A 27,885-nucleotide genomic window follows, 5' to 3' on the forward strand; every position below is an offset into this window, starting at 1 on the left:
TTCCTTCACAATTTGAGATAAAAGCATGGATTAGTGTCTCAAGATAGATCAGGTACTGTTATGTATCTTTATACTAACATGTCCACATCTAGATTGACGAATTGGTCATAGACAGAATAAGAGAGAAGGAAACAGCAAAGTTGCCAATCCATTTCGGTGTGCATTTGTTAGTGTTCAAGATGAACTTGGCTTCTGCTGCAACTTTCTACCTTTAATTATCTAATCACTGACTTCTATGATTTTGAGAATATTGTAATTGGTTCCAAGTATATAATGTAACAATGTCGTATCGTGTGTATTTTGTTTCAGGAAATGACCTGCATGAAGACAAATTAAAGATAGTAATATCTTCTCATAACATGTATTATCAATGATACTTAATTTCCAAAGAGTCAAAGCCTATTTGTAGAATTGCCAACCTGCATTTGCAAATAATCAGCTGCCAACGCATTAATTTCCATGTGCAGCTCTAAGAACACAAGTTAAAATTCCAACTAAATATTTGACCAATTGCTAGTGTTCAAGTTGAACTTCTCTTCGGCTGCAACTTTCTGCCTTTAATCTGCCACCAATAATCTGACAAAGTACTTGGTGATACTAACCATATGATCCAAATCCACGCTGAACATTATCTTTCATATCTCTCCCCATCAGAACTTGTAAAATTAATAATTTCTCTCATAATAATGAAGTGGATTGCCTAAAAAGGAGAGATGAAGATTCACAAATGAGGGCTAGGGCTAGGCTAATTTGGTGGTATAGTAGGACTGCACACTAGTAATCTTACCTAACCATAGTCTACTTTCTCCGTCTTTCTTCTTTTTCCCCCTTTTGCATGAGAAAGTGTCAATGTGATTAACTTCTTCACAAATTTTACTCATTGTTCTTTTGTCCTTTAATAAACTACGAGTCTAGGACTTTAAACTTCATTTCTTAATTTTTTATTTATATTTATATATTATAAATATAAATTAATCGATTTATCAAATTTTTTTATAAACAGAATATACACATTCTTATTAAATTTGTTTTACTATGATATCAAGTTAATGTTCAAAGCCTTAATAGCATGCTTGGTTTACTAGAAAAAATAGAATGAAAATAGAATAGTTATTTCAAGAGAATAAAATAAGGAAATAATAAATATTATGTAGATTGATTTATAGGAATAGAATAGCATAGCATAGAAATAGCTATCATTATTTATTCCGTTGTTTGGTTGACAAGAATAATTTTAATAATAGTTAAGGAATAATGGGTAAATGATAAAAATATCCTTTAATAAAATTTAAAAATTTTTAATTAAAAAACAAAAATACTATTATGGGAAAAAAATACTCTTTATTAAAATTAAAGAATTTATTTTTTTAAAAGATAAAAATATTCTAAGTAATAAAATCAAAATAACTTTTACTATAATTAAATAATATTTTCATCAAAATAAAAATTCAGTTTTATTATAATTTAATAATATTTTGCATTAGAAGATAATTAAACCTTTTATTATAATTTGTTTTCCTACAAATTAGTTGTGCTTTTTTTTTTTTTGCTTAAATTCTTGTGAACAATTAAATAATATTTGTTGAATTGTTTATTAATATTGTATTTAATTTTTCTGATTAATTTTAGAGAATTGCTTGTCCATTGAATTGTTTATTGATAGTTTTTAATATTTTTTAAGAGAGTGCTTCTTATTGAGATTTTTGTTATTATATTTGTTAATTTCTATTTGTTGTTAAGTTTATCTAGAAATTGAGATTATTGTTATTATTAAATTATTTATGATTATATTAATTAATTCTTTTAAGTAAATTATTAAGATTGATTCCTTTGAATAATTTTCAGGATTTATTTGTATAATTTTCATGTGAACTTTCTTTTGTCTAAGTTGTTTTATATTATTATCAAACATTGAATTTCTAGTATGACTGTTTAATATTGTTTTCGATTTTTCACCCTTCCAAATGTAAAATCCTGACTTCGTCACTGCCTGTCCCATTGCTTTTGAATCCATACTCTTAATTACACTCCTTAATCTGTTTGAGATTCCTTGGTACTAAATATGACATGATAGCTAATTAACTTCTACTAACATGTTATGTTGCATAATATCATTCATGTTTTATGAAGTTGTTCTGGTTGAAAAGATCTGCAGATGGTCTAAGATCTTAATTTCGAGCTCAGAGTTGAATTAATTTTTTATGTATTGTAGGTTGTTTTCTCACGCCCTAGCAATTTTGTTGCACTTGGCGATCCATACCAAGGTTTCCCTTCAGCATATTCGTATTGATTCAACCAGGATCAAGCTGCTGCTGCTGCTGCTAATTAAGTTTGTCTCCCCACCTTTATTTATATGAACCGATGAAGAAAATAATCTGCCTATTCTTGGTAGACTAATTAATTTGATGCAATATATATGAAGAATGCCCATGGCGCAAGGTGATCATGGCTAAAAGTGGGGGGATCCTTCGAGCCTCATTCCTTTTGATTTGGGTGGGGTAGGTCCTTCACTATGTGGAAAAATATCATTAGCCCACTAACCCCTTCGTGGAATCTATCTTCTGTTTTGCATGTAGGCATAAGGTTACTTGATTGGAAGTGGCACTAGAATAAATTTTTCGGATGATAGGTGGATTGATGGCATTGTACTTCGTTCGACCTTTTCCAGAATCTTTTCGCTTGCCAACAAGAAATTTGGTAAAGTTTCTGAGTTTGAATACTGGGACAATGGGGGATAGCAATGGCAGATGGACCTCAGAAGAAGGCTTTTTGATTGGGAGAAAGATTATTGGGCTCACTTGAAGGAATGTCTTGTTCATATTCACCTTGATCGCGAGACGAATGACAAACTGATATGGAAATGTAATCTAAATGCCTGCTATTCTCCTAACTCTTTTTGTAGATATGTTTTACAAAACAATGACAAGAATAGGGAGCTATGGAGGTATGTTTGGGCTGGATTGGCTCCCCCAAAGGTAGAGGTCTTCGTCTGGCAAGTGATGAAGGGTAGAGTGGCGGTCAAGGAGGATCTCGTCAAGAGAAATCTGGTGCAGAGGGATGCTACCTTGTGCACATTATGTAACAGGGAAGCTGAGTCGGTTGGGCATCTGTTTTTCTCATGTTTGGAATCATGGAAGGTATGGTGTTCATGATTAGGAGATTGGGGAATTTATGGGTGCAGGCCAACAGACCCCCTTCTTTTTTAATTGCTTGGAATAACTACTATGCTGATGTGAATAAAAGGAGAGTGCGGCTGTAATACCCTCAAAAAATATCCTACTTAATTAATTATATAAAAAGTTATAATCTATATTAAATAAATAAAATACAAGTTCAACTTTTTATAATTGTAATTATGATTTTGGGTTTGTTAATAAAATAAAAAATAAAATAAGGGTTTTTAAGTAAATAAAGAAGTTTAATTAATATCAGTTTTTTTTTATCACGTTTAAGTTAGTATGGTTAAGGTCAGTTATTTTATCTGACAATAACTCACTAAATCACGTTAAAAAAAAATAGTGGATGTCAGTTTATTTCATCAAACTCAAACGATAGGTAGTTAGAGGAGTTTAGCACCAGGGAAGAAGAAGACAAAGGAAAGGGAAAAGTATTGAAGGAATTGCTGATTAAGATAAGTTTATGTTGTATTATCATAGTTTGAGTACAAAAAACTCTAAATTAGTTATTTTTTTTTACCTTTTATTTAAATTCGGTACTTTTTCGATGACTTTTCAGCAGCATGATGGGTACCAATGGAAAGGTCTTGAAAAGATCTTTTCAATAGCTTTTTTAGCATTTCGTTTGGCCTTAGTGGTTAGGACGATATGAATTTTTGAAGTTAATTGAAACCTGGTTGTTAACAGTTTTAACAACCCAAATTTGAGTTACCGGAACTCCATATTCCGGCAACGTTTTCGGTCGTTTCTTTGAGGGCTTTTGTAGTATGAAATGAGATGTTTATTTTGGCATCAATGGCTTGGTTAGAGGCTTCCTGTGTTAAGAGAATTATAGCCTCAAAGTGGGCTTATTGATACTGAAAACCCAGAAATCTGGGTATTTTTGTGACCATTTCTAGAATTTTGGCTTTCTAAACTTGAGAATTTTTTGTTCTTTTTAATCGAAAAAAATTCTGGTGTTGTAGTATGATATGAATACTTCAAATTGATGTTGATTTTATTACTGAAAAATAATTCGGGTTAAGAGTTATAAGTGATCGAAGTAAGCCAAATGGTCATGAAAATCTGAAATTTCAGAATTTATAAAAATTCGTTTTTAATTATTTTAAAAATTATTCTTGACTTATATTCAACCTGTTTTGCTAGAAACTTCAGAAAATTAAGCAATTTAAATTTTAGTGAATTTTTGTATAATAAATATTTATCTGATAAATTATTTTCAAATTGATATATCTTGAAAAATTTTATTAAAAATATTCAAATTAAATTTTGATTTGCATTTAAAGCAGATTCACCCAACCTCATATTGTTACTGATTTTGTATTATAATCTATGAGTTTATAAATTCTGAATGTTTTATGTATTTATAAATTATTAAAGTAATTAAATTAATTTTGGTCAGCGAAAGAGGTGCTACACCTTAAATGCCCTAGAATGACCAGCAGAAGTTATGATTCCTTTTGATAAGATTGCACTGTTGGTTTATAATTCCGAATTCTTTGAATCAATAGGCTTCAAGAGGTTTCTAATTCTTTATCCTTCGAGTTTGGTTTAGCGAATCAAGTAAGTGACTGATATCCCTTCAGTAATTTCACACCTTAAAAATTAGCCTCAATTTAAATTTATACATGAGATATAATATTTTATCCTATGATTTATTAAAATCGGGTTCAGCATGCAAAATGTATATGTATATGAGTTTGTATGTTGGATTTAGAATGCTGTTTATGCAAAGCATGATATTTGATTTCGAAATTTATATATGACTTTGTATAATATTTGCATATATGTTTTCGTGAATATAAACATAAATATTTAGTCTGAAACGAATATGCTTTTGAGGTGTATGAAATATGCTTGAGAAATTTGATATACTGTTTTATGAACTTTAAGTAATCTAAAAATATATATTTATGTTTTGTCTCCTAATATGGCTATGCTCTGACCCTGCCAATAGGGGTTAAATGTTGGCCATGTTGACATGTATTTTGTGATTAGAGATCGATCTCCCAACCGCACCACCTGTTACAGAATAGTGGTATCTGTGATATCTGTTCAGTGTAGCAAATGATTGCTTCTTCTAACTCATACCACCGGGGTTAATTGTGGTTCTATTTCTGACGTAATAAAAGATGTCATAATTATTTTCAAATTTCAAAAATGTGATATTTCATCCAAATCGAATGTGTATATTCAAAATTTTAAAAATCACGTAATTTAGATTTAAATATTTATTGAATTAGCTACATTTGGATCCACACACTTCTTACTTATTTTATGTCCTTATTTGAGATACCGCAAAGGGTCAAGGAGGAACTTGATAAGATACCAAGAAAGTTTATATGGAGTGGATCGAAAGAAAAGCGGGGTATACATTGGGTCGACTAGGACTCTGTGTGCAATTTTAAAGAGTGTGGGAAACTTAGTTTTGTTGATTTTCGACTGAAAAATTGTGCTCTACTGAACAAATAAGTGTGGAGATTTAGTGAGGAGAGAGAATGCCTATGGCGCAAGGTGATCATGGCTAAAAGTGGGGGGATCCTTCGAGCCTCATTCCTTTTGATTTGGGTAGGGGTAGGTTTTTCACTATGTGGAAAAATATCATTAGCCCACTAACCCCTTCGTGGAATCTATCTTCTGTTTTGCATGTAGGCATAGGTTACTTGATTGGAAGTGGCACTGGAATAAATTTTTGGGATGATCAGTGGATTGATGGCATTATACTTCGTTCGACTTTTTCCAGAATCTTTTCGCTTGCCAACAAGAAATTTGGTAAAGTTTATGAGTTTGGATATTGGGACAATTGGGGATGGCAATGGCAGATGTACCTCAGAAAAAGGCTTTTTGATTGGGAGAAAGATTATTGGGCTCACTTTAAGGAATGTCTTGTTCATATTCACCTTGATCGTGAGACGAATGACAAACTGATATGGAAATGTAATCCAAATTGCTGCTATTCTCCTAACTCTTTTTGCAGATCTGTTTTACAAAATAATGACAGGAATAGGGAGCTATGGAGGTATGTTTGGGCTGGATTGGCTCCCCCAAAGGTGGAGATCTTCGTCTGGCAAGTGATGAAGGGTAGAGTGGTGGTCAAGGAGGATCTCGTCAAGAGAAATCTGGTGCAGAGGGATGCTAGCTTGTGCACATTATGCAACAAGGAAGCTAAGTCGGTTGGGCATCTATTTTTCTCATGTTTGGAATCGTTGAAGGTATGGTGTTCATGATTAGGAGATTGGGGAATTTATGGGTGCAGGCCAACAGACCCCCTTCTTTTTTAATTGCTTGGAATAACTACTGTGCTGATGTGAATAAAAGAAGAGTGTGGCGAATGTCGTTCTTTGCTATAATATGGTCGCTTTGGCTGTACAGGAATGAGATGGTTTTTGAAGGAAAGTATTGGGACATACTTAAGTTGCTGGATATTATTAGAATTGGAGTGGCATGGCTGGCTAAGTCCAAAAGGCCTAATGAGATTGCCGTTATTTCGGATATGATCAATTATTCTTCACCGATAAAAGCTGCAGTTCCATTGAAACCTACTAAATCAGTGGCTAAATGGGAATGTCCGCCGTTTGGGTAGTTCAAGTTCAACACTGATGGGGCTATTAGAAGTTGCCCGGGCCACTTATGTATTGGGGGAATTATGAGAGATGAGAAAGGGGCTGTCAAAGTGGTTTTCTCTCAAAAGGCCGGATGGGGAGATGCTAACTTGGCGAAAGTTCTTGCGATACGAGAAGCAATGTTGATTTTCATTGCATCATCGTGGCTCGTGGGTTTCTATGGGCGGTGTTATTTTGAAGAGCGACTCGAAAAACGCTGTTACGTGGGTTGAGAAGCCAAATTCATCTCCTTGGAAATTGAAATAATTGATATTACAGATTAAAGCCCTTAAAGAAAAGGTGGGTGGATGGCAAGTAAGGCACATTCCAAGATCAGGGAACGAGAGGGCAGATTATTATGCTAAAATGGGGGTGGATAGAGCAATGACTTGTTATGTGTATATCAGTGATACTGTGGGTATGAAAGTTTGTATGGGGGGATCACCTTCATGGCATAGTGCTTCCTGGGTTTCGAGGGTCTAGTTTTTTAGTGCTGCTTCCTCAGGGGGTAATCTATTTTACGTGGTTTGTGCTCTCCAGTGCCAAAGGGAGTTTGGACCTCACTTGAGTGGTTACTGGCAGCAAGGAAGAATGCAAGGAGAGGTGAGAGAGGAAAACAGCCTAGGAGGTTATATTTGCTTTTCTTACTTGTTCTTCGTCTGGTGTGATGTTACGCTAGACACCTGGTCTGGCTTTTTAGTTGTAAATGTGTGTTCCCCTGTGTTCATGGCCTTCAAGATTAGAGAGTTTTGTCTTCAGGGGATGTATAGACCACAGGGTAATGACTCGGCGATGTTTTTGTAAGCCAGTCAATCGACAGTATTATGACTGCTATATCTCAGTTGAATATTGTCCATTTGTATGTAATAGAGTTCTTCTCTTGCTATAAATCAAAGTTAACTGACGTCGGGGCATTGTAAAGGCACTTGGACGTTATGAAAGACACTAATCGTGGTGAGGTTGAAAACCTCACTAAGGTGAATCACCAATTTTGGCAAGATGGAAAACCCCACTAAGGTGAAAAATAGCCAAAATTTCACTTTGATTGACTAGGCCAAAGATACTAAAACCTCTTACTCTTTAAAAAAGCCTAGAGAAATAAGCACTCCTACTTAAGAAAATATTATTTATTAACTCTCAACTCTGAATGTCTCATAACTAAGCCTAAGGGTCCTATTTATAGTATTATATATCTAAATCCTAATAAAACTCTACTCCTAATTGTCTAATACAATTAGAATAATTAATAAGAGATTTAAATAAAATAGGTGTTCTATTTCAAAATAGAACATGACTATCCTAATTAAATACTAATTCTTAGAAGTATTAAAATAAAAATAAGAAAAGAATCCTAATCTAAATAAAATAAAAAAAATAAATCCTAAATCAACTAAATTAGCAAAAACTAAATACAATCTTAAACGCTCCTGCATCATTAACTTTCAAAAAAAAATTCGCATTGTGTGTATTTTGTTTCAGGAAATGACCTCCATGAAGACAAATTAAAGATAGTAATATATTCTCATAACAAATATTATCGATGATACTTAAATTTCAAAAAAGAGTAAACGCCTATTTGTAGAATTGCCAACCTACATTTGCAAATAATCAGCTGCCAACGCATTAATTTCCATGTGCAGCTCCATGAACACAAGTTAAAATTCTAACTAAATATTTGACCAATTGCTAGTGTTCAAGTTGAACTTCTCTTCCGCTGCAACTTTTTGCCTTTAATCTGCTACCAATAATCTGACAAAGCACTTGGTGATACTAACCATCTGATCCAGATCCACACTGAACATTATCTTTCTTATCTCTCCCCATCAGAACTTGTAAAAATTAATAATTTCTCTCATAATAATGAAGTGGATTGCTAAAAAGGGTGGATGAAGAACCCCAGATGCGGGCTAGGGCTAGGCTTTGGTGGTATAGTAGGACTGCACACTAATAATCTTACCTAACCATACTCAACTTTCTCTTTCTTTTCGTCTTTTTCCCTTCTTTGCATGAGAATGTGTCAATGTGATTAACTTCTTCACAAATTTTACTCATTGTTCTTTTGTCCTTTAATAAATTACGAGTCTAGGACTTTAACTTCATTTCTTATCTTTTTATATATATTTATATATTATGAATATAAATTAATCGATCTATCAAATTTTTTTTTAAACAGAATATACACTTTCTTATTAAATTTGTTCTGCTATGATATCAAGTTAATGTTCAAAGCATTAAGAGTTAAAGAACAGTATTGCAAAGAACAAAACAAAGTTAAGAAGCAGATAAGCTTTGTAAATATCGAGCTTATGCATCAAGTGAAGAGAGAATACAACATTTACATCTTACATGTTTGACTAAGACATGTACTTAAACTAAAAAGTGTTAAACATATACTAAGTTCAACGTGCACAACATAAGCAAACCAGCATTACATGAGCAGACTTACCTTCTGGTTTATATAACTAGTACAACGAAGCAAAAAGATGGACAAATGTCCATTACTTAATTCAAACAAACATGATTCAAGATAGTTTTTATCTCAACACCCCTCCTAAACACTAGCCTGGTGAACATTCAGTTTGTTTCTTAATTCTTCAAACCTCGGCAAACGCAGTGGTTTGGTCAAAATGTCTGCAACTTGATGATTGCAGCTGTAGTGTTGAATGGATATCTCTTGGTTTTTCTCAGCTTCTCTCAAGGCATGGCATTTACCTTGATGTGTTTTGTCCTGTTGTGAAAAACAGGATTCTTCGCCATAGCAATGGCAGACTTAGTGTCCACATACAGTCCAGCTGGAGACACATAAAGAAAACCAAGATCAACCAAGACTTTTCTTATCCAAATGGCTTGATTTGCAGCTGTAGCTGCCGCGGTATACTTTGCTTCTACAGCGGATTGGGCAGTAGTCTCTTGTTTCTTTAAATTCCCACAAAATGATCCATTCTCAATAGAAAATACATAGCCTGAAGTAATTTCACTGTCATCAATGCACCCAGCCTAGTCACCATCGGAGAATCCAACTAAATTAACTGATTTTGCATCAGAATAAGTATAGTGAAGGCCTACATTAGATGTCGCTCTCAAATATCTAATGATTCTTTTAGCAGCTAAGATGTGCTCTGTAGTTGGAATTTGAATGAATCTTGACAGATAACTCACAGCAAACATCAGTTCAGGTCTTGATGCACAGATATTGAGGCAAAAGCATGATTGCTATGTACTTTTATACCATCCATATATCCACTAAAGCGAGAAGAAGGAATATCAGCTGGAAAGTTGGTATTTTCACCTCTGATATCCATAGCCAACTACATTTTAATATATAGTTTGGGATAATCACAGCTCAAGTATGAGTTGGAATAGTGTTAGAATATATACCCAATGCTTCAGCAACTCACGAGATAAGCCTTCCGAAATATAATACCAAGTAACCCAGAGCCGGCCCTCGGGTGAAGCCACCCAAGCAAGGGCTCTAGGCTCCCAATTTGGGAGGTCCCAAATTTAGGAAGAATTTATAATTTTATAATAATTATATATAATTAATTATATTAAAAATATATAAAAATTAAAAAAATCTATAAAAATAAAAAATAATTAATAAAATTATTTATTTTTTCACTTTTTTAATTATGTGCGTAATAAATCTCAAATTTTTATCACTTTTTTATTTTTAAAATACTATTAATTTTTAACTATATTCTCTTATTTCTAATTAACTAACGGTCATATGTATTTAATTATTTTCAACAACTATTTTTCTCACTTATTTCTCTTATTTCCCATCAATTCATTTAATGATTTCCAACATATATTTTTTTCTTATATATAAAACTATTTTTTTTTTGTTTTCTATAAAACGGTAAAAAGTTGAAGTCATTTGATGATAATAGTTTGAAAAAATATTACCTTAATCTTAAATGTTTCTTAAAATATAATAACTATTATGATATTAATGGTTTAAATTTATTTTCAGAGTTAAATATTTTAAAAGAAATTATACAGGAAGAAAACAGTTCAATTGACATACTTAATCATATAAGAAGACTTGGTTATTTTTCAAATGCATATATTGCTTTTAGAATAATGTTAACAATTTCAGTAAGTGTTGCTTTAGGAGAAAAAAGTTTTCAAAACTTAAATTAATAAAATTAATTGAAAATTTTGCATATCAAAAAGTTAAAAGAATAAAATTTTAATAGTTTTTTTAATTTTAATAGAAAAAACCTCATTTTAATATTTTGCTTTAGGCCTTTGGATTTATTGGGCCACCTTGAAGTAATCCCATGACTTTGATTAATGGCAAAGATTTCTATCGAATAATTCAAGTTTTCTGGAAAAATAGATGAACAAAATATAGAGAAAGAGGAAGAAGGAAATCGAGAGAGATGTGAGAGAAAATGGTTAGACACTAAACGGCTCCAAGCTCCCACACACCATTAGATCATATGCCGTTTGTTTATATACATAGAGGAGAGAGAATAAAATGACAGCTGACAAAAACAACCACCTGGTTATACCAAAACAACCGAAGAATATTTTGCATTACAGATTACAAAATATTTCTTTCTGACAGCTCACTGAACTAGAGAAACAATAACAGAATAATACAAAATAATTTTGCTAATTTGAACAAACAACTAAATATAAAACGACACCAAAAATAAACTAAACAACATAGCATTTAAATGAGACACATATAAGACACGTGCTCTTCTTCTTCTTCACAGATTTAAACTTCCCACGAACCTCCATTACCAAACCAGCGAAGCACCTTCCTTCCAGAAACAAAAGCCAATACTTCAACAATATCACGTGGCTAATACCCCCTCATGGATCATGTAAGGATTAAAAAATTGTTTCAAGTCTCATCCTTCTCAAGTTATAATCAATTAAGAAACACACGCAACTTCCTACTCATCAAGAAACAATGCAACTTCCTTAGAATCAATTAATTTCTAGTTAAGCATGTTTTTCTGATTAGTGTGTGCACATGTTAATTACGTGGAATCCATTCAACATGTCATAATACAACATAGATTAATGCACAAGAAAAGTGCCACACATGCCAAATTAATTTAATACAAGTAATAATTGAAATAAGATTACACACCCTATCCGGATCAGAAAAAGAGAAAACAAATATCCCAGTTATGATATACAAAAAAGAAAGGAACCAAGCAACTTTGCTTCATTTCACACCTCTCATTTATCTCCTACGCACTAACTTATTCTTTGGTCATATATATATATATATATATATATATATATATTTACACAAGTGGAAATCCATGGTCCAAACTGTGAGTTATATATTTTCCTACCTAGCTATATCCTATAAATAGGATGTGCTTCTATTGTGTAAGAGCCAGTTCATGATATGTTGAACGCTTGAAGTGGAGGTGCCTGCAATTTGATCTTTGTTAGTATCATTTTGTCTGCAACAATTTTAATGAACAGTAATTGTTATCCATTTTCCAAACTGAGGTGCACTTTTCCTACAGGCTGGTATATATCGAGGGAAAGATTATTTCTGCAAGTCTGAGCAGTACCCAAGGCACATTATGGCACTCTCTTTCATGGAAACCATGGCACGGCATATTGTGATTAAATTCTTTGAACAATATATATCAACAGGCTGCGTAATGTCAGTTCTTAGAAACAAATTTTTCATCTTTCTTATACTTCAATTTCCTTTATATTGCCTTGATGTTGTTCCAGGATTTTATTGAGTAATTTCTGGTCAAATCAGTTTCCAAAAAGATGATGCTTACTTTTTTTTACTGCATTTTTTTTTGTTAATTTATCTTTTGGAAATGAATTCTGAGTTTGAAAAGTTGTGGTGCAATTTGGCATTAACAGTTTATTAGAGGAAGAAGGCACAGTTCTCACTTTCACAGGAAGCATGGAAAAGTGTTCTCTCAAAGTCGTTCTGAAAGTGCACAATCCCCAGTTTTACTGGAAGGTAGACAGACACTACTGGTGTCGTAGTTCTCTGAAATTTGACTATTGGCTTGGCCATGAACTATATTTCCCACCACTACTGACAAGGGTTTATATGTGTTTTTTGTCAGATTATGACAGAAGCTGATTTAGGCCTTGCAGATGCATATATCCAAGGAGATTTTTCGTTCGAAGATAAAGAAGAAGGTCTTCTGAATCTGTTCCTGGTAAGATGCGGTTTAGCTCTCTCTCAACTTGTGTTGGTACTTGCTTCATCGGAATCTTCTTTGATTTATTTGCAGATATTCATTGCCAACAGGGAGTCTGACTCTTCCGCCTCAGGACTGAATAAGAAAAGGTTTATAACCCTTAGAATAAACTCTGATAGTGGCATGATCAGTTAATAACATCTACTGGTTATTGAATATTGGCATTCAATTGATCTCTGTAGGGGCTGGTGGGCACCTGCACTGTTCACAGCTAGTATATCATCTGCAAAGTATTTCCTTAAGCATGTCTTGAGACAAAATACTCTTATACAGGCTCGTAGAAACATTTCTCGTCATTATAACCTGGTACGTGATTACGACTCCTAAATTCATGGTATTAGAACAATATTTTCACCCTCTTAAATGTTGTCCTTAATTTCCATTCGGGCGATCTAAACTTTGTTCAATAACTTTTTCATAAGGATTGATTCAATGGTCTAGCACAAATTTTTAACTTTTTGATTCTGCTACTGAGGTTAGATGAATTTTGCTTAAAGGCTTTGGATTTCCTTGGTTATAGGCCTTTAGATCCTTCTTGTTCATACTTCATGATGTCGGTTTGTGACAGGATTTGTCAAAAGAAAGAGCTTACACTTTTTCTCGAACTGTATTTGCAGAGTAATGAACTTTTTGAGTTATTCTTGGATGAAAAAATGCAATACTCCTCTGCAATTTTTAAGGTCAAGACTCCAGCTTCTATGTTTTGCTTGTGCAATGTATGAGTAAAAAGGAATCTCTTCCATATATGTTGGGAATTTAACTTGATCATGTTCATTTGTAGGCGGAAAACGAAGACCTGAAGGTTGCACAGCTAAGAAAAATCTCTTCTCTGATCGATAAAGTGAGAATTTATTAGAGTCCAATGGAATCCTTCCACTCCTTGCCATGGTTACTTGTTTCATTATTTTCCTTTCTGACACATATAGGCAAGAATAGAGAAGGGACATGAAGTTATTGATATCGGATGCGGTTGGGGATACTTTGCTATTGAAGTTGTCAAAAGAACCGGATGCAAATACACTGGCGTCACTCTATCAGAGGAACAACTGAAATATGCAGAAGCAAAAGTGAAGGAAGCCGGACTTCAGGTACACACTAGCTTGCAAATATCTGCATAAATTTTCTTGTTCTTCTATAGTGATCAACTATATGCACTTTGTTTCTCGGCTCTTTCACTTATCTTCCTGTTTAAACTCAACAAATTCTGCCATCAGGACAACATCAAGTTTCTTCTTTGTGACTATCGTCAGTTACCAGAGACAGGCAAATATGACAGGATCATTAGTTGGTAAGTTCTATACCCTATAAATTTATATCAAGTACTACCTTGGTTGACAAACAATTACCAAGATTATCAATTGCTTTCTTCAGTGAGATGATAGAACATGTTGGCAATGAATATATTGAGGAGTTTTTCAGATGCTGTGAGTCAATACTGGCAAAGGATGGGCTTTTTGTCCTTCAGGTAATGATAACATGGCAACAGGAATGTTGCCTGTGTCAAGCTTATAGTAACTTCGAGATTCTAACTGTTGGTGCTGCATTGACTAAAATGCACAATATTAGGCCCAACATGTTATAAAAGTTTTACCTTTCAAGATATTATTAATGGTCAAGATTCTAAGATCAGTAGTCATTTTTCCTTAGTTCATATCAATGACGGAGGAGCAATTCCCTGAGTATCTACGAAGCCCAGGCTTCGTGAAAGAATATATCTTCCCTGGTGGATGCTTGCTTTCCCTGACTAGGATGTTATCAGCCATGGCTGCGGGATCCAGACTCAGGTTAACTCTCTAGCTAGCTCAGCCTTACTGTCTCTTTGGTCTACATCTTTCTTTTTTTTCTATAAATTAATTTGACGACTATGAATGCAGTGTGGAGCATGTGGAAAACATAGGACCTAATTATGTCCAAACACTTAGATGTTGGAGAAAAAATTTCCTGGAAAACAAGAGGTACCTATCTAATTCTGTTGTACAGATGCCTAGTTTGATTAGCATAGAGACAATGTTGTATATATGAGTAGAGGTTTCAGATTCTGTCTGGTTTTCCTACAGGGTTATCAAAGTAATATATTTTGATGAGGGATTATTAATTGTTTTCGTCTCAGCAAAATTCTGGCCTTGGGGTTCGATGAAAAATTCATGAGGACATGGGAATATTATTTTGATTATTGTGCAGCTGGTTTTAAGTCACGCACGATAGGAGATTACCAGGTAAATATGATAACAGTGGAAAAATGAATTGCTATTTGGCACCATCTCTGTTGACTTTATCTGTCTGAAATGTATTAATGGACCTCTAGAAGTAGGAACGTGACGGCTGCCCCCAGAAGCGGAGGGGAGTGAGGGCTAGTGGGCCCCCGCCCTCTGACAATTTTTAAAATTTTATAATTTATTTGTATTTTTTAAAAATTTTATAATTTCATCCTTTTAATCATTTATTAAATTGTTATAACTCGCTTTTATTTTTTAGAAATTTTATAATTTCACTTTTACAAAAGTTTTAAAATTTTTTTAACATATTTTTATTTTTTAAAAATTTTATAATTTTATCTCTACAATAATTTTTTATTTAATAAAATATCATATAACAGTTAATCAACAATTAATTTTAATAAAATTATAACAATATCAATTATAATTTTTATAAAAAAATAAAATCAATTGTAATAAAATTATTTTCAAACCACACTTCTTCAAAACCTCATAACCACCACTTATTTTCTTTTTTTTATTAAATACTGTAAAAATAAAAAAAATTATTTTGTTGAGGCTGAAATGTATTAATGGACCTGTAGAAGTAGGAACGTTGAGGCTGCCCCCAGAAGCTTAGGGGAGTGAGGGCTAGTGCGGCCCCGCCCTTTGACAATTTTTAAATTTTTATAATTTATTTGTATTTTTTAAAAATTTTATAATTTCATCTTTTTAATCATTTGTTAAATTGTTATAACTCGTTTTTATTTTTTAAAAATTTTATAATTTTACCTTTGCAAAAGTTTTAAAAATTTTTTAACATATTTTTATTTTTTAAAAATTTTATAATTTTACTTCTATAATAATTTTTTATTTAATAAAATATCATACAATAATTAGTCAACAACTAATTTTAATAAAATTATAATAATACTAATTGTATTTTTTTAAAAAAATAAGATCCATTACAATAAAATTATTTTCAAACCCTACTTCTTCAAAACCTCATAACCACTACTTATTTTCTTTTTTTTTTTATCAAATACTGTAAAAATAAAAAAAAAATCATTTTGTTGAGGCTGAAATGTATTAATGGACCTGTAGAAGTAGGAACGTTGAGGCTGCCCCCAGAAGCGTAGGTGGTGAGGGCCAGTGGGCCCCCGCCCTCTGACAATTTTTAAAATTTTATAATTTATTTGTATTTTTTAAAAATTTTATAATTTCATCTTTTTAATCATTTGTTAAATTGTTATAACTCGTTTTTATTTTTTAGAAATTTTATAATTTCACCTTTACAAAAGTTTTAAAATTTTTTTAACATATTTTTATTTTTTAAAAATTTTATGATTTTACCTCTACAATAATTTTTTAATTAATAAAATATCATACAACAGTTAGTCAATAACTAATTTTAATAAAATTATAACAATACCAATTGTATTTTTTTAAAAAAATAAGATCAATTGTAATAGAATTATTTTCAAACCCCACTTCTTCAAAACCTCATAACCACCACTTATTTTCTTTTTTTTTTATCAAAAACTGTAAAAAAAAAAAAAAAAACCATTTTGTTGAGGCTGAAATGTATTAATGGACCTGTAGAAGTAGGAACGTTGAGGTTGCCCCCCATAAGCGTAGGGGAGCGAGGGCTAGTGGGCCCCAGCGCTCTGACAATTTTTAAATTTTTATAATTTATTTGTATTTTTTAAAAATTTTATAATTTCATTTTTTTAATCATTTGTTAAATTGTTATAACTCGCTTTTATTTTTTAAAAATTTTATAATTTCACCTGTACAGAAGTTTTAAAATTTTTTTAACATATTTTTATTTTTTAAAAATTTTATAATTTTACTTCTACAATAATTTTTTATTTAATAAAATATCATACAACAGTTAATCAACAACTAATTTTAATAAGATTATAACAATACCAATTATATTTTTTTTAAATAAAATCAATTACAATAGAATTATTTTCAAACCTCACTTCTTCAAAACCTCATAACCACCACTTATTTTTTTTTTTTTTACTAAATACTGTAAAAATAAAAAAAAATCATTTTGTTGAGGCTGAAATGTATTAATGGACCTGTAGAAGTAGGAACGTTGAGGCTGCCCCCAGAAGCGGAGGGGGAGTGAGGGCTAGTGGGCCCCCGCCCTTTGACAATTTTAAAAATTTTATAATTTATTTTGCATTTTTTAAAAATTTTATAATTTGACCTTTTTAATAATTTTTTAAAATTTTATAACTGTTTTGACTTTTTAAAAATTTTATAATTTCACCTCTACAAAAGTTTCAAAAATTTTTGAATACATTTTTATTTTTTTGAAATTTTATAATTTTACCTTTACAATAATTTTTTATTTAGTGAAATAATACACAACAATTAGTCAACAACTAATTTTAATAAGACAAAACCATGCCAATTGTATTTTTTTTCAAAAAATAAAACCAATTGCAATAAAATTATTTTAAAATCTTACTTCTCCAAAACCTCATAACCACCAGTTGTTTTCTTTTCTTTTTACCAAATATTGTAAAAACAAAAAAAAAATCATTTTGTTACACTTTTTTGCTTGTTAGCATTCTTTGTATAAAAAACTTTTAGTTAGTAACTCAATTTTCATATCATGATAATTGGTAAGATTGGTTTATTTACTTATTTTATTTTAAATATTTTTAATTTTTAATTTTTTCTTTATTTAATAATTTTTACCTAATAATTTTGATTCAAGATTTACCGTGTTAGTTATTTTTTGTTGAAAGCAATTTGATTAAACATCTAAGGTTAGTTATTACTTATTTATTTAGGGATTGCTTGATTGTTTTCCTAAAAATTAGTTGTGCTCTTTTTTTTTTTTGTTTAGTTTCTTGTGAACAATTAAGTTTTTTATTCGGAGATTGCTTTCTCGTTGAATTGTTTATTAATATTATATTTAATTTTTGTGATTAATTTTAGAGAATTGCTTGTCCATTAAATTGTTTATTGATAGTTTTTAATATTTTTTAAGAGATTGGTTCTCATTGAGAGTTTTGTTATTATATTTGTTAATTTCTATTTGTTGTTAAGTTTATTTAGAAATTGAGATTATTGTCATTATTAAATTATTTATGATTATACTAATTAACTCTTTTAAGAAAATTATTAAAATTGATTCCTTTAAATAATTTTCAGGATTTATTTGTATAATTTTCATATGAACTTTTTTTATTTAAGTTGTTTTATGTTATTGTCAAACACTGAATTTCTAGTATGAGTGTTTAATTTATAAACATTGTTTTCGATTTTTCACCCTTTCAAATGTAAAATCCTGACTTCGTCACTAACTGTCCCATTACTTTTAAATCCATGCTCTTAATTACACTCCTTAATCTGTTTGAGATTCCTTGGTACTAAATATGATATGATAGCTAATTAACTTCTACTAACATGTTATGTTGCATAATATCATTCATGTTTTATGAATTTGTTCTGGTTGAAAAGATCTGCAGATGGTCTAAAGATCTTAATTTCGAGCTCAGAGTTGAATTAATTTCTTACGTATTGTAGGTTGTTTTCTCACGCCCTGGCAATTTTGCTGCACTTGGCGATCCATACCAAGGTTTCCCTTCAGCATATTCGTATTGATTCAACCAGGATCAAGCTGCTGCTGCTGCTGCTAATTAAGTTTGTCTCCCCACCTTTATTTATATGAACCGATGAAGAAAATAATTTGCCTGTTCTGGGTAGGCTAATTAATTTGATGGAATATATATGAAGAAAAAAATCATTATGTCATGATGATTGTAACATATATGGATTCCTTTCATACCTTCTCTACGTAAATGAAATAAATTTCAAATGCAGGCCTCTCTCTATAATTAATGTACAAGTATATTGATGTTTTCATTCAATTGGAGAAAAAACACAGGGAATAGGAAAGGAAAGGGTTCCACTATTTCTTATTTGGAAAATTTTAAAAACAAGTGTTTAATTTGATGATTTTTTTAATCAATTTACTGTTTGTTCTCCAATTTGATGAAAATAACGCATTAAATGAAAATTTATTTCTTAAAATAAACTTTTTAAGAATTCTAACAAGTGTTTATCCGTTTCCCTTTTTGGCCTTAATCTGTTGGAACTGACTCGATTAATAAGCAGACCAAACAATTATGTCAAAAAATTAAAACATACATAAAATCGACTTATAGAATCTGTTTCATTGTGCTATTAACTGTATATATAATTTTATATAATTATAATTTTTTAATGTGAAATAAGAGCTGAATTGCCGATAGACACAATGAACGAATCTATAAAAATCATTACACAATGTCATAGCTATTTTAAATTTCAAGAGTGTAATATTTCATCTTAAAGAATCTATTTTATTTTGTTATGACCAGATATATAACTTGATTTTAATCAAAATTTTTAATATAAAGTAAGAGACAGTTGCCCATAGACACAATGAAAGATGTTATAATTATTTTCAAATTTCAAAGTTGTGATATTTCATCCCAAATCGAATATGCACATTCAAAATTTTAAAAATCAGGCGATTTAGATTTGAAAATTTATTGAATTACCAGCATTTGGACCCATACCGTTGCAAAGGATATTTAAGTTGATGTCTAAGTCGGATAAGATTCAGACACTATGGCATATATAGAGATATTAAATTTCAACTTATTTTTAACCTAGAAATATTTTAATGTGGATCTTTAGGATACATTGTAGGATGTATTTGAACGCCCTGAAAATGTCATAGTCCTTGGGGGTCCATGCCAAGGTTTTCCTTTATGAAAATGTCCTGAAGATGTTTTATTTTGCATTCTCAACTTATAATCGTCATGATAATTGTAACATATATTGATTCCTTTTATACCTTCCACATTAATGAAATAAATTTCAAATGCAGGCATCCCTCTAAACTCTCTCAAATGTACATGCTTATTGATATTTTGATTGAATTGGAGAAAAAAGAAGGAATAGGAAAGGGAAGGGTTCCACTATTTCTTATTTGAAAAACATTTGAAAGAGAAGGGGAGGGATACATGTATCTCTACCAAGAAAAAAAAAATCCTTCAATTCTTTAAGTTTAAACCCTCCAAAAAAGTTGAAAGGATTGGGAGAGAAGTGGTTCACTTTTCATCTCCCTTAATTCCTTTTCCCAAACATTAGGTAAATGGACAAGTATTTGAACCATTAATTACTAAATTTAATATAGTAAAAGTATTCACTCATATTCACAATTTGTAAAACAAATCAAATCCCAATTATCATTGCCTAGATGCAGTTTCTTTTACCCTTTTGTGACTCCTAATTAATTAACCTCAAGCTTAGATGAAATTGCCTAATTCGATTCCCACAAATTCTAGAAACAAATATAGAGTGATAATACCTTATTAACTATAGCAAAAAGAGGAGAAAAGAAAAACAAAAAGCAATATACTAGCATGCATTCAAAGTAGCAAGACCACTAAAAAAAACAAGGTTTCAATTATTGGAATGTTGTTTCCTTCACAATTTGAGATAAAAGCATGGATTAGGGTCTCAAGATAGATCAGGTACTGTTATGTATCTTTATACTAACATGTCCACATCTAGATTGACGAATTGGTCATAGACAGAATAAGAGAGAAGGAAACAGCAAAGTTGCCAATCCATTTCGGTGTGCATTTGTTAGTGTTCAAGATGAACTTGGCTTCTGCTGCAACTTTCTACCTTTAATTATCTAATCACTGACTTCTATGATTTTGAGAATATTGTAATTGGTTCCAAGTATATAATGTAACAATGTCGTATCGTGTGTATTTTGTTTCAGGAAATGACCTGCATGAAGACAAATTAAAGATAGTAATATCTTCTCATAACATGTATTATCAATGATACTTAATTTCCAAAGAGTCAAAGCCTATTTGTAGAATTGCCAACCTGCATTTGCAAATAATCAGCTGCCAACGCATTAATTTCCATGTGCAGCTCTAAGAACACAAGTTAAAATTCCAACTAAATATTTGACTAATTGCTAGTGTTCAAGTTGAACTTCTCTTCGGCTGCAACTTTCTGCCTTTAATCTGCCACTAATAATCTGACAAAGTACTTGGTGATACTAACCATATGATCCAAATCCACACTGAACATTATCTTTCATATCTCTCCCCATCAGAACTTGTAAAATTAATAATTTCTCTCATAATAATGAAGTGGATTGCCTAAAAAGGAAAGATGAAGACTCCCAAATGAGGGCTAGGGCTAGGCTAATTTGGTGGTATAGTAGGACTGCACACTAGTAATCTTACCTAACCATAGTCTACTTTCTCCGTCTTTCTTCTTTTTCCCCCTTTTGCATGAGAAAGTGTCAATTTGATTAACTTCTTCACAAGTTTTACTCATTGTTCTTTTGTCCTTTAATAAACTACGAGTCTAGGACTTTAAACTTCATTTCTTAATTTTTTATTTATATTTATATATTATAAATATAAATTAATCGATTTATCAAATTTTTTTATAAACAGAATAAACACATTCTTATTAAATTTGTTTTACTATGATATCAAGTTAATGTTCAAAGCCTTAATAGCATACTTGGTTCACTAGAAAAAATAGAATGAAAATAGAATAATTATTCCAAGAGAATAAAATAGGGAAATAATAAATATTATGTAGATTGATTTATAGGAATAGAATAGCATAGCATAGAAATAGCTATCACTACTTATTCCATTGTTTGGTTGGCAAGAATAATTTTAACAATAGTTAAGGAATAATGGGTAAATGATAAAAATATCCTTTAATAAAATTTAAAAATTTTTAATTAAAAAACAAAAATACTATGATGGGAAAAAAATACTCTTTATTAAAATTAAAGAATTTATTTTTTTAAAAGATAAAAATATTCTAAGTAATAAAATCAAAATAACTTTTACTATAATTAAATAATATTTTCATCAAAATAAAAATTCAGTTTTATTATAATTTAATAATATTTTGCATTAGAAGATAATTAAACCTTTTATTATAATTTGTTTTCCTACAAATTAGTTGTGCTTTTTTTTTTTGCTTAAATTCTTGTGAACAATTAAATAATATTCGTTGAATTGTTTATTAATATTGTATTTAATTTTTCTGATTAATTTTAGAGAATTGCTTGTCCATTGAATTGTTTATTGATAGTTTTTAATATTTTTTAAGAGAGTGCTTCTTATTGAGATTTTTGTTATTATATTTGTTAATTTCTATTTGTTGTTAAGTTTATCTAGAAATTGAGATTATTGTTATTATTAAATTATTTATGATTATATTAATTAATTCTTTTAAGTAAATTATTAAGATTGATTCCTTTGAATAATTTTCAGGATTTATTTGTATAATTTTCATGTGAACTTTCTTTTGTCTAAGTTGTTTTATATTATTATCAAACATTGAATTTCTAGTATGACTGTTTAATATTGTTTTCGATTTTTCACCCTTCCAAATGTAAAATCCTGACTTCGTCACTAACTGTCCATTACTTTTGAATCCATGCTCTTAATTACACTCCTTAATCTGTTTGAGATTCCTTAGTACTAAATATGACATGATAGCTAATTAACTTCTACTAACATGTTATGTTGCATAATATCATTCATGTTTTATGAAGTTGTTCTGGTTGAAAAGATTTGCAGATGGTCTAAGATCTTAATTTCGAGCTCAGAGTTGAATTAATTTCTTATGTATTGTAGGTTGTTTTCTCACGCCCTAGCAATTTTGCTGCACTTGGCGATCCATACCAAGGTTTCCCTTCAGCATATTCGTATTGATTCAACCAGGATCAAGCTGCTGCTGCTGCTAATTAAGTTTGTCTCCCCACCTTTATTTATATGAACCGATGAAGAAAATAATCTGCCTATTCTTGGTAGACTAATTAATTTGATGCAATATATATGAAGAATGCCCATGGCGCAAGGTGATCATGGCTAAAAGTGGGGGGATCCTTCGAGCCTCAGTCCTTTTGATTTGGGTAGGGGTAGGTCTTTCACTATGTGGAAAAATATCATTAGCCCACTAACCCCTTCGTGGAATCTATCTGCTGTTTTGCATGTAGGCATAGGTTACTTGATTGGAAGTGGCACTAGAATAAATTTATCGGATGATAGGTGGATTGATGGCATTGTACTTCGTTCGACCTTTTCCAGAATCTTTTCGCTTGCCAACAAGAAATTTGGTAAAGTTTCTGAGTTTGAATACTGGGACAATGGGGGATGGCAATGGCAGATGGACCTCAGAAGAAGGCTTTTTGATTGGGAGAAAGATTATTGGGCTCACTTCAAGGAATGTCTTGTTCATATTCACCTTGATCGCGAGACGAATGACAAACTGATATGGAAATGTAATCCAAATGGCTGCTATTCTCCTAACTCTTTTTGTAGATATGTTTTACAAAACAATGACAAGAATAGGGAGCTATGGAGGTATGTTTGGGCTGGATTGGCTCCCCCAAAGGTAAAGGTCTTCGTCTGGCAAGTGATGAAGGGTAGAGTGGCGGTCAAGGAGGATCTCGTCAAGAGAAATCTGGTGCAGAGGGATGCTACCTTGTGCACATTATGTAACAGGGAAGCTGAGTCGGTTGGGCATCTGTTTTTCTCATGTTTGGAATCATGGAAGGTATGGTGTTCATGATTAGGAGATTGGGGAATTTATGGGTGCAGGCCAACAGACCCCCTTCTTTTTTAATTGCTTGGAATAACTACTATGCTGATGTGAATAAAAGGAGAGTGCAGCTGTAATACCCTCAAAAAATATCCTACTTAATTAATTATATAAAAAGTTATAATCTATATTAAATAAATAAAATATAAGTTCAACTTTTTATAATTGTAATTATGATTTTGGGTTTGTTAATAAAATAAAAAATAAAATAAGGGTCTTTAAGTAAATAAAGAAGTTTAATTAATATCAGTTTTTTTTTATCACGTTTAAGTTAGTATGGTTAAAGTCAGTTATTTTATCTGACAATAACTCACTAAATCACGTTAAAAAAAAATAGTAGATGTCAGTTTATTTCATCAAACTCAAACGATAGGCAGTTAGAGGAGTTTAGCACCAGGGAAGAAGAAGACAAAGGAAAGGGAAAAGTATTGAAGGAATTGCTGATTAAGGTAAGTTTGTGTTGTATTATCATAGTTTGAGTACAAAAAACTCTAAATTAGTTATTTTTTTTTACCTTTTATTTAAATCCGGTACTTTTTCGATGACTTTTCGACAGCATGATGGGTACCAATGGAAAGGTCTTGAAAAGATCTTTTCAATGGCTTTTGTAGCATTTCGTTTGGCCTTGTGGTTAGGAAGATATGAATTTTTGAAGTTAATTGAAACATGATTTTTAACAGTTTTAACAACCCAAATTTGGGTCACCGGAACTCCATATTCCAGCAACGTTTTTGGTTGTTTCTTTGAGGGCTTTTGTAGTATGAAATGAGATGTTTATTTTGGCATCAATGGCTTGGTTAGAGGCTTCCTGTGTTAAGAGAATTATAGCCTCAAAGTGGGCTTATTGATACTGAAAACCCAGAAATCTGGGTATTTTTGTGACGATTTCTAGAATTTTGGCTTTCGAAACTTGGGATTTTTTTGTCCTTTTTAATCGAAAAAAATTCTGGTGTTGTAGTATGATATGAATACTTCAAATTGATATTGATTTTATTACTGAAAAATAATTCGGGTTAAGAGTTATAAGTGATCGAAGTAAGCCAAATGGTCATGAAAATCTGAAATTTCAGAATTTATAAAAATTCATTTTTAATTATTTTAAAATTTATTCTTGACTTATATTCAACCTGTTTTGCTAGAAACTTCAGAAAATTAAGCAATTTAATTTTAGTGAATTTTTGTATAATAAATATTTATCTGATAAATTATTTTCAAATTGACATATCTTGAAAAATTTTATTAAAAATATTCAAATTAAATTTTGATTTGCATTTAAAGCAGATTCACCCAACCTCATATTGTTACTGATTTTGTATTATAATCTATGAGTTTATAAATTCTGAATGTTTTATGTATTTATAAATTATTAAAGTAATTAAATTGATTTTGGTCAGCGAAAGAGGTGCTACACCTTAAATGCCCTAGAATGACCAGCAGAAATTATGATTCCTTTTGATAAGATTGCACTGTTGGTTTCTAATTCCGAATACTTTGAATCAATAGGCTTCAAGAGGTTTCTAATTCTTTATCCTTCGAGTTTGGTTTAGCGAATCAAGTAAGTGACTGATATCCCTTCAGTGTTTTCACACCTTAAAAATTAGCATCAATTTAAATTTATACATGAGATATAATATTTTATCCTATGATTTATTAAAATCAGGTTCAGCATGCAAAATATATATGTATATGAGTTTGTATGTTAGATTTAGAATGCTGCTTATGCAAAGCATGATATCTGATTTCGAAATTTATATATGACTTTGTATAATATTTGCATATATGTTTTCGTGAATATAAACATAAATATTTAGTCTTAAATGAATATGCTTTTGAGGTGTATGAGATATGCTTGAGAAATTTGATATACTGTTTTATGAACTTTAAGTAATCTAAAAATATATATTTATATTTTGTCTCCTAATATGGCTATGCTCTGACCATGCCAATAGGGGTTAAATGTTGGCCATGTCGACATGTATTTTGTGATTAGAGATCGATCTCCCAACCGCACCACCTGTTACAGAATAATGGTATCTGTGATATCTGTTCAGTGTAGCAAATGATTGCTTCTTCTGACTCATACCACCGGGGTTAATTATGGTTTTATTTCTGACGTAATAAAAGATGTCATAATTATTTTCAAATTTCAAAAATGTGATATTTCATCCAAATCGAATGTGTATATTCAAAATTTTAAAAATCACGTAATTTAGATTTAAATATTTATTGAATTAGCTACATTTGGATCCACACACTTCTTACTTATTTTATGTCCTTATTTGAGATACCGCAAAAGGTCAAAGAGGAACTTGATAAGATACCAAGAAAGTTTATGGAGTGGATCGAAAGAAAGGCGAGGTATACATTGGGTCGACTAGGACTCTGTGTGCAATTTTAAAGAGTGTGGGAAACTTAGTTTTGTTGATTTTCGACTGAAAAATTGTGCTTTGCTGAACAAATGAGTGTGGAGATTTAGTAAGGAGAGAGAATGCCTATGGCGCAAGGTGATCATGGCTAAAAGTGGGGGGATCCTTCGAGCCTCATTCCTTTTGATTTGGGTAGGGGTAGGTCTTTCACTATGTGGAAAAATATCATTAGCCCACTAACCCCTTTGTGGAATCTATCTTCTGTTTTGCATGTAGGCATAGGTTACTTGATTGGAAGTGGCACTGGAATAAATTTTTGGGATGATCAGTGGATTGATGGCATTATACTTCGTTCGACCTTTTCCAGAATCTTTTCACTTCCCAACAAGAAATTTGGTAAAGTTTTTGAGTTTGGATACTAGGACAATTGGGGATGGCAATGGCAGATGTACCTCAGAAAAAGGCTTTTTGATTGGGAGAAAGATTATTGGGCTCACTTTAAGGAATGTCTTGTTCATATTCACCTTGATCGTGAGACGAATGACAAACTGATATGGAAATGTAATCCAAATTGCTACTATTCTCCTAACTCTTTTTGCAGATCTGTTTTACAAAATAATGACAAGAATAGGGAGCTATGGAGGTATGTTTGGGCTGGATTGGCTCCCCCAAAGGTGGAGATCTTCGTCTGGCAAGTGATGAAGGGTAGAGTGGTGGTCAAGGAGGATCTCGTCAAGAGAAATCTGGTGCAGAGGGATGCTAGCTTGTGCACATTATGTAACAGGGAAGCTGAGTCGGTTGGGCATCTATTTTTCTCATGTTTGGAATCGTTGAAGGTATGGTGTTCATGATTAGGAGATTGGGGAATTTATGGGTGCAGGCCAACAGACCCCCATTCTTTTTTAATTGCTTGGAATAACTACTGTGCTGATGTGAATAAAAGAAGAGTGTGGCAAATGTCGTTCTTTGCTATAATATGGTCGCTTTGGCTGTACAAGAATGAGATGGTTTTTGAAGGAAAGTGTTGGGACATACTTAAGTTGCTGGATATTGTTCAAATTGGAGTGGCATGGCAGGCTAAGTCCAAAAGGCCTAATGAGATTGCCGCTATTTCGGATATGATCAATTATTCTTCATCGATAAAAGCTGCAGTTCCATTGAAACCTACTAAATCAGTGGCTAAATGGGAATGTCCGCCGTTTGGGTAGTTCAAGTTCAACACTGATGGGGCTATTAGAAGCTGCCCGGGCCACTTATGTACTGGGGGAATTATGAAAGATGAGAAAGGGGCTGTCAAAGTGGTTTTCTCTCAAAAGGCCGGATGGGGAGATGCTAACTTGGCGAAAGTTCTTGCGATACGAGAAGCAATGTTGATTTTCATTGCATCATCGTGGCTCGTGGGTTTCTATGGGCGGTGTTATTTTGAAGAGTGACTCGAAAAACGCTGTTACGTGGGTTGAGAAGCCAGATTCATCTCCTTGGAAATTGAAATAATTGATATTACAGATTAAAGCCCTTAAAGAAAAGGTGGGTGGATGGCAAGTAAGGCATATTCCAAGATTAGGGAACGAGAGGGTAGATTATTATGCTAAAATGGGGGTAGATAGAGCAATGACTTGTTATGTGTATATTAGTGATACTGTGGGTATGAAAGTTTGTAT

At 31.7% G+C, this 27,885-nt stretch overlaps 1 protein-coding gene across 2 annotated transcripts; it reads left to right on the forward strand.

The window, feature by feature from the left end:
- The first annotated feature begins 12,114 nt into the window (after window positions 1-12,114).
- LOC108661752 (Cyclopropane-fatty-acyl-phospholipid synthase) lies at window positions 12,115-19,011 on the forward strand. 2 transcript variants are annotated; one of them, XM_088805575.1, is made up of 15 exons: window positions 12,115-12,197; window positions 12,280-12,422; window positions 12,638-12,740; window positions 12,850-12,945; window positions 13,021-13,076; window positions 13,170-13,293; window positions 13,605-13,667; window positions 13,769-13,828; window positions 13,914-14,075; window positions 14,202-14,275; window positions 14,359-14,452; window positions 14,635-14,771; window positions 14,862-14,942; window positions 15,098-15,203; window positions 18,735-19,011. In XM_088805575.1, the coding sequence occupies exons 2-15, from the start codon at window positions 12,340-12,342 to the stop codon at window positions 18,810-18,812; spliced, it is 1,317 nt and encodes a 438-aa protein (XP_088661701.1). In that variant the 5' UTR covers window positions 12,115-12,197; window positions 12,280-12,339; the 3' UTR covers window positions 18,813-19,011. The 2 variants fall into 2 exon arrangements, with proteins under 2 accessions (XP_088661701.1, XP_088661702.1); XM_088805576.1 differs by having other exon boundaries at window positions 12,174-12,422.
- The last annotated feature ends 8,874 nt before the right edge of the window (window positions 19,012-27,885 follow it).

Source organism: Theobroma cacao, chromosome 4, assembly GCF_053813885.1.
Source record: "Theobroma cacao isolate CCN51 chromosome 4, ASM5381388v1, whole genome shotgun sequence".
Taxonomy (NCBI): domain Eukaryota; kingdom Viridiplantae; phylum Streptophyta; class Magnoliopsida; order Malvales; family Malvaceae; genus Theobroma; species Theobroma cacao.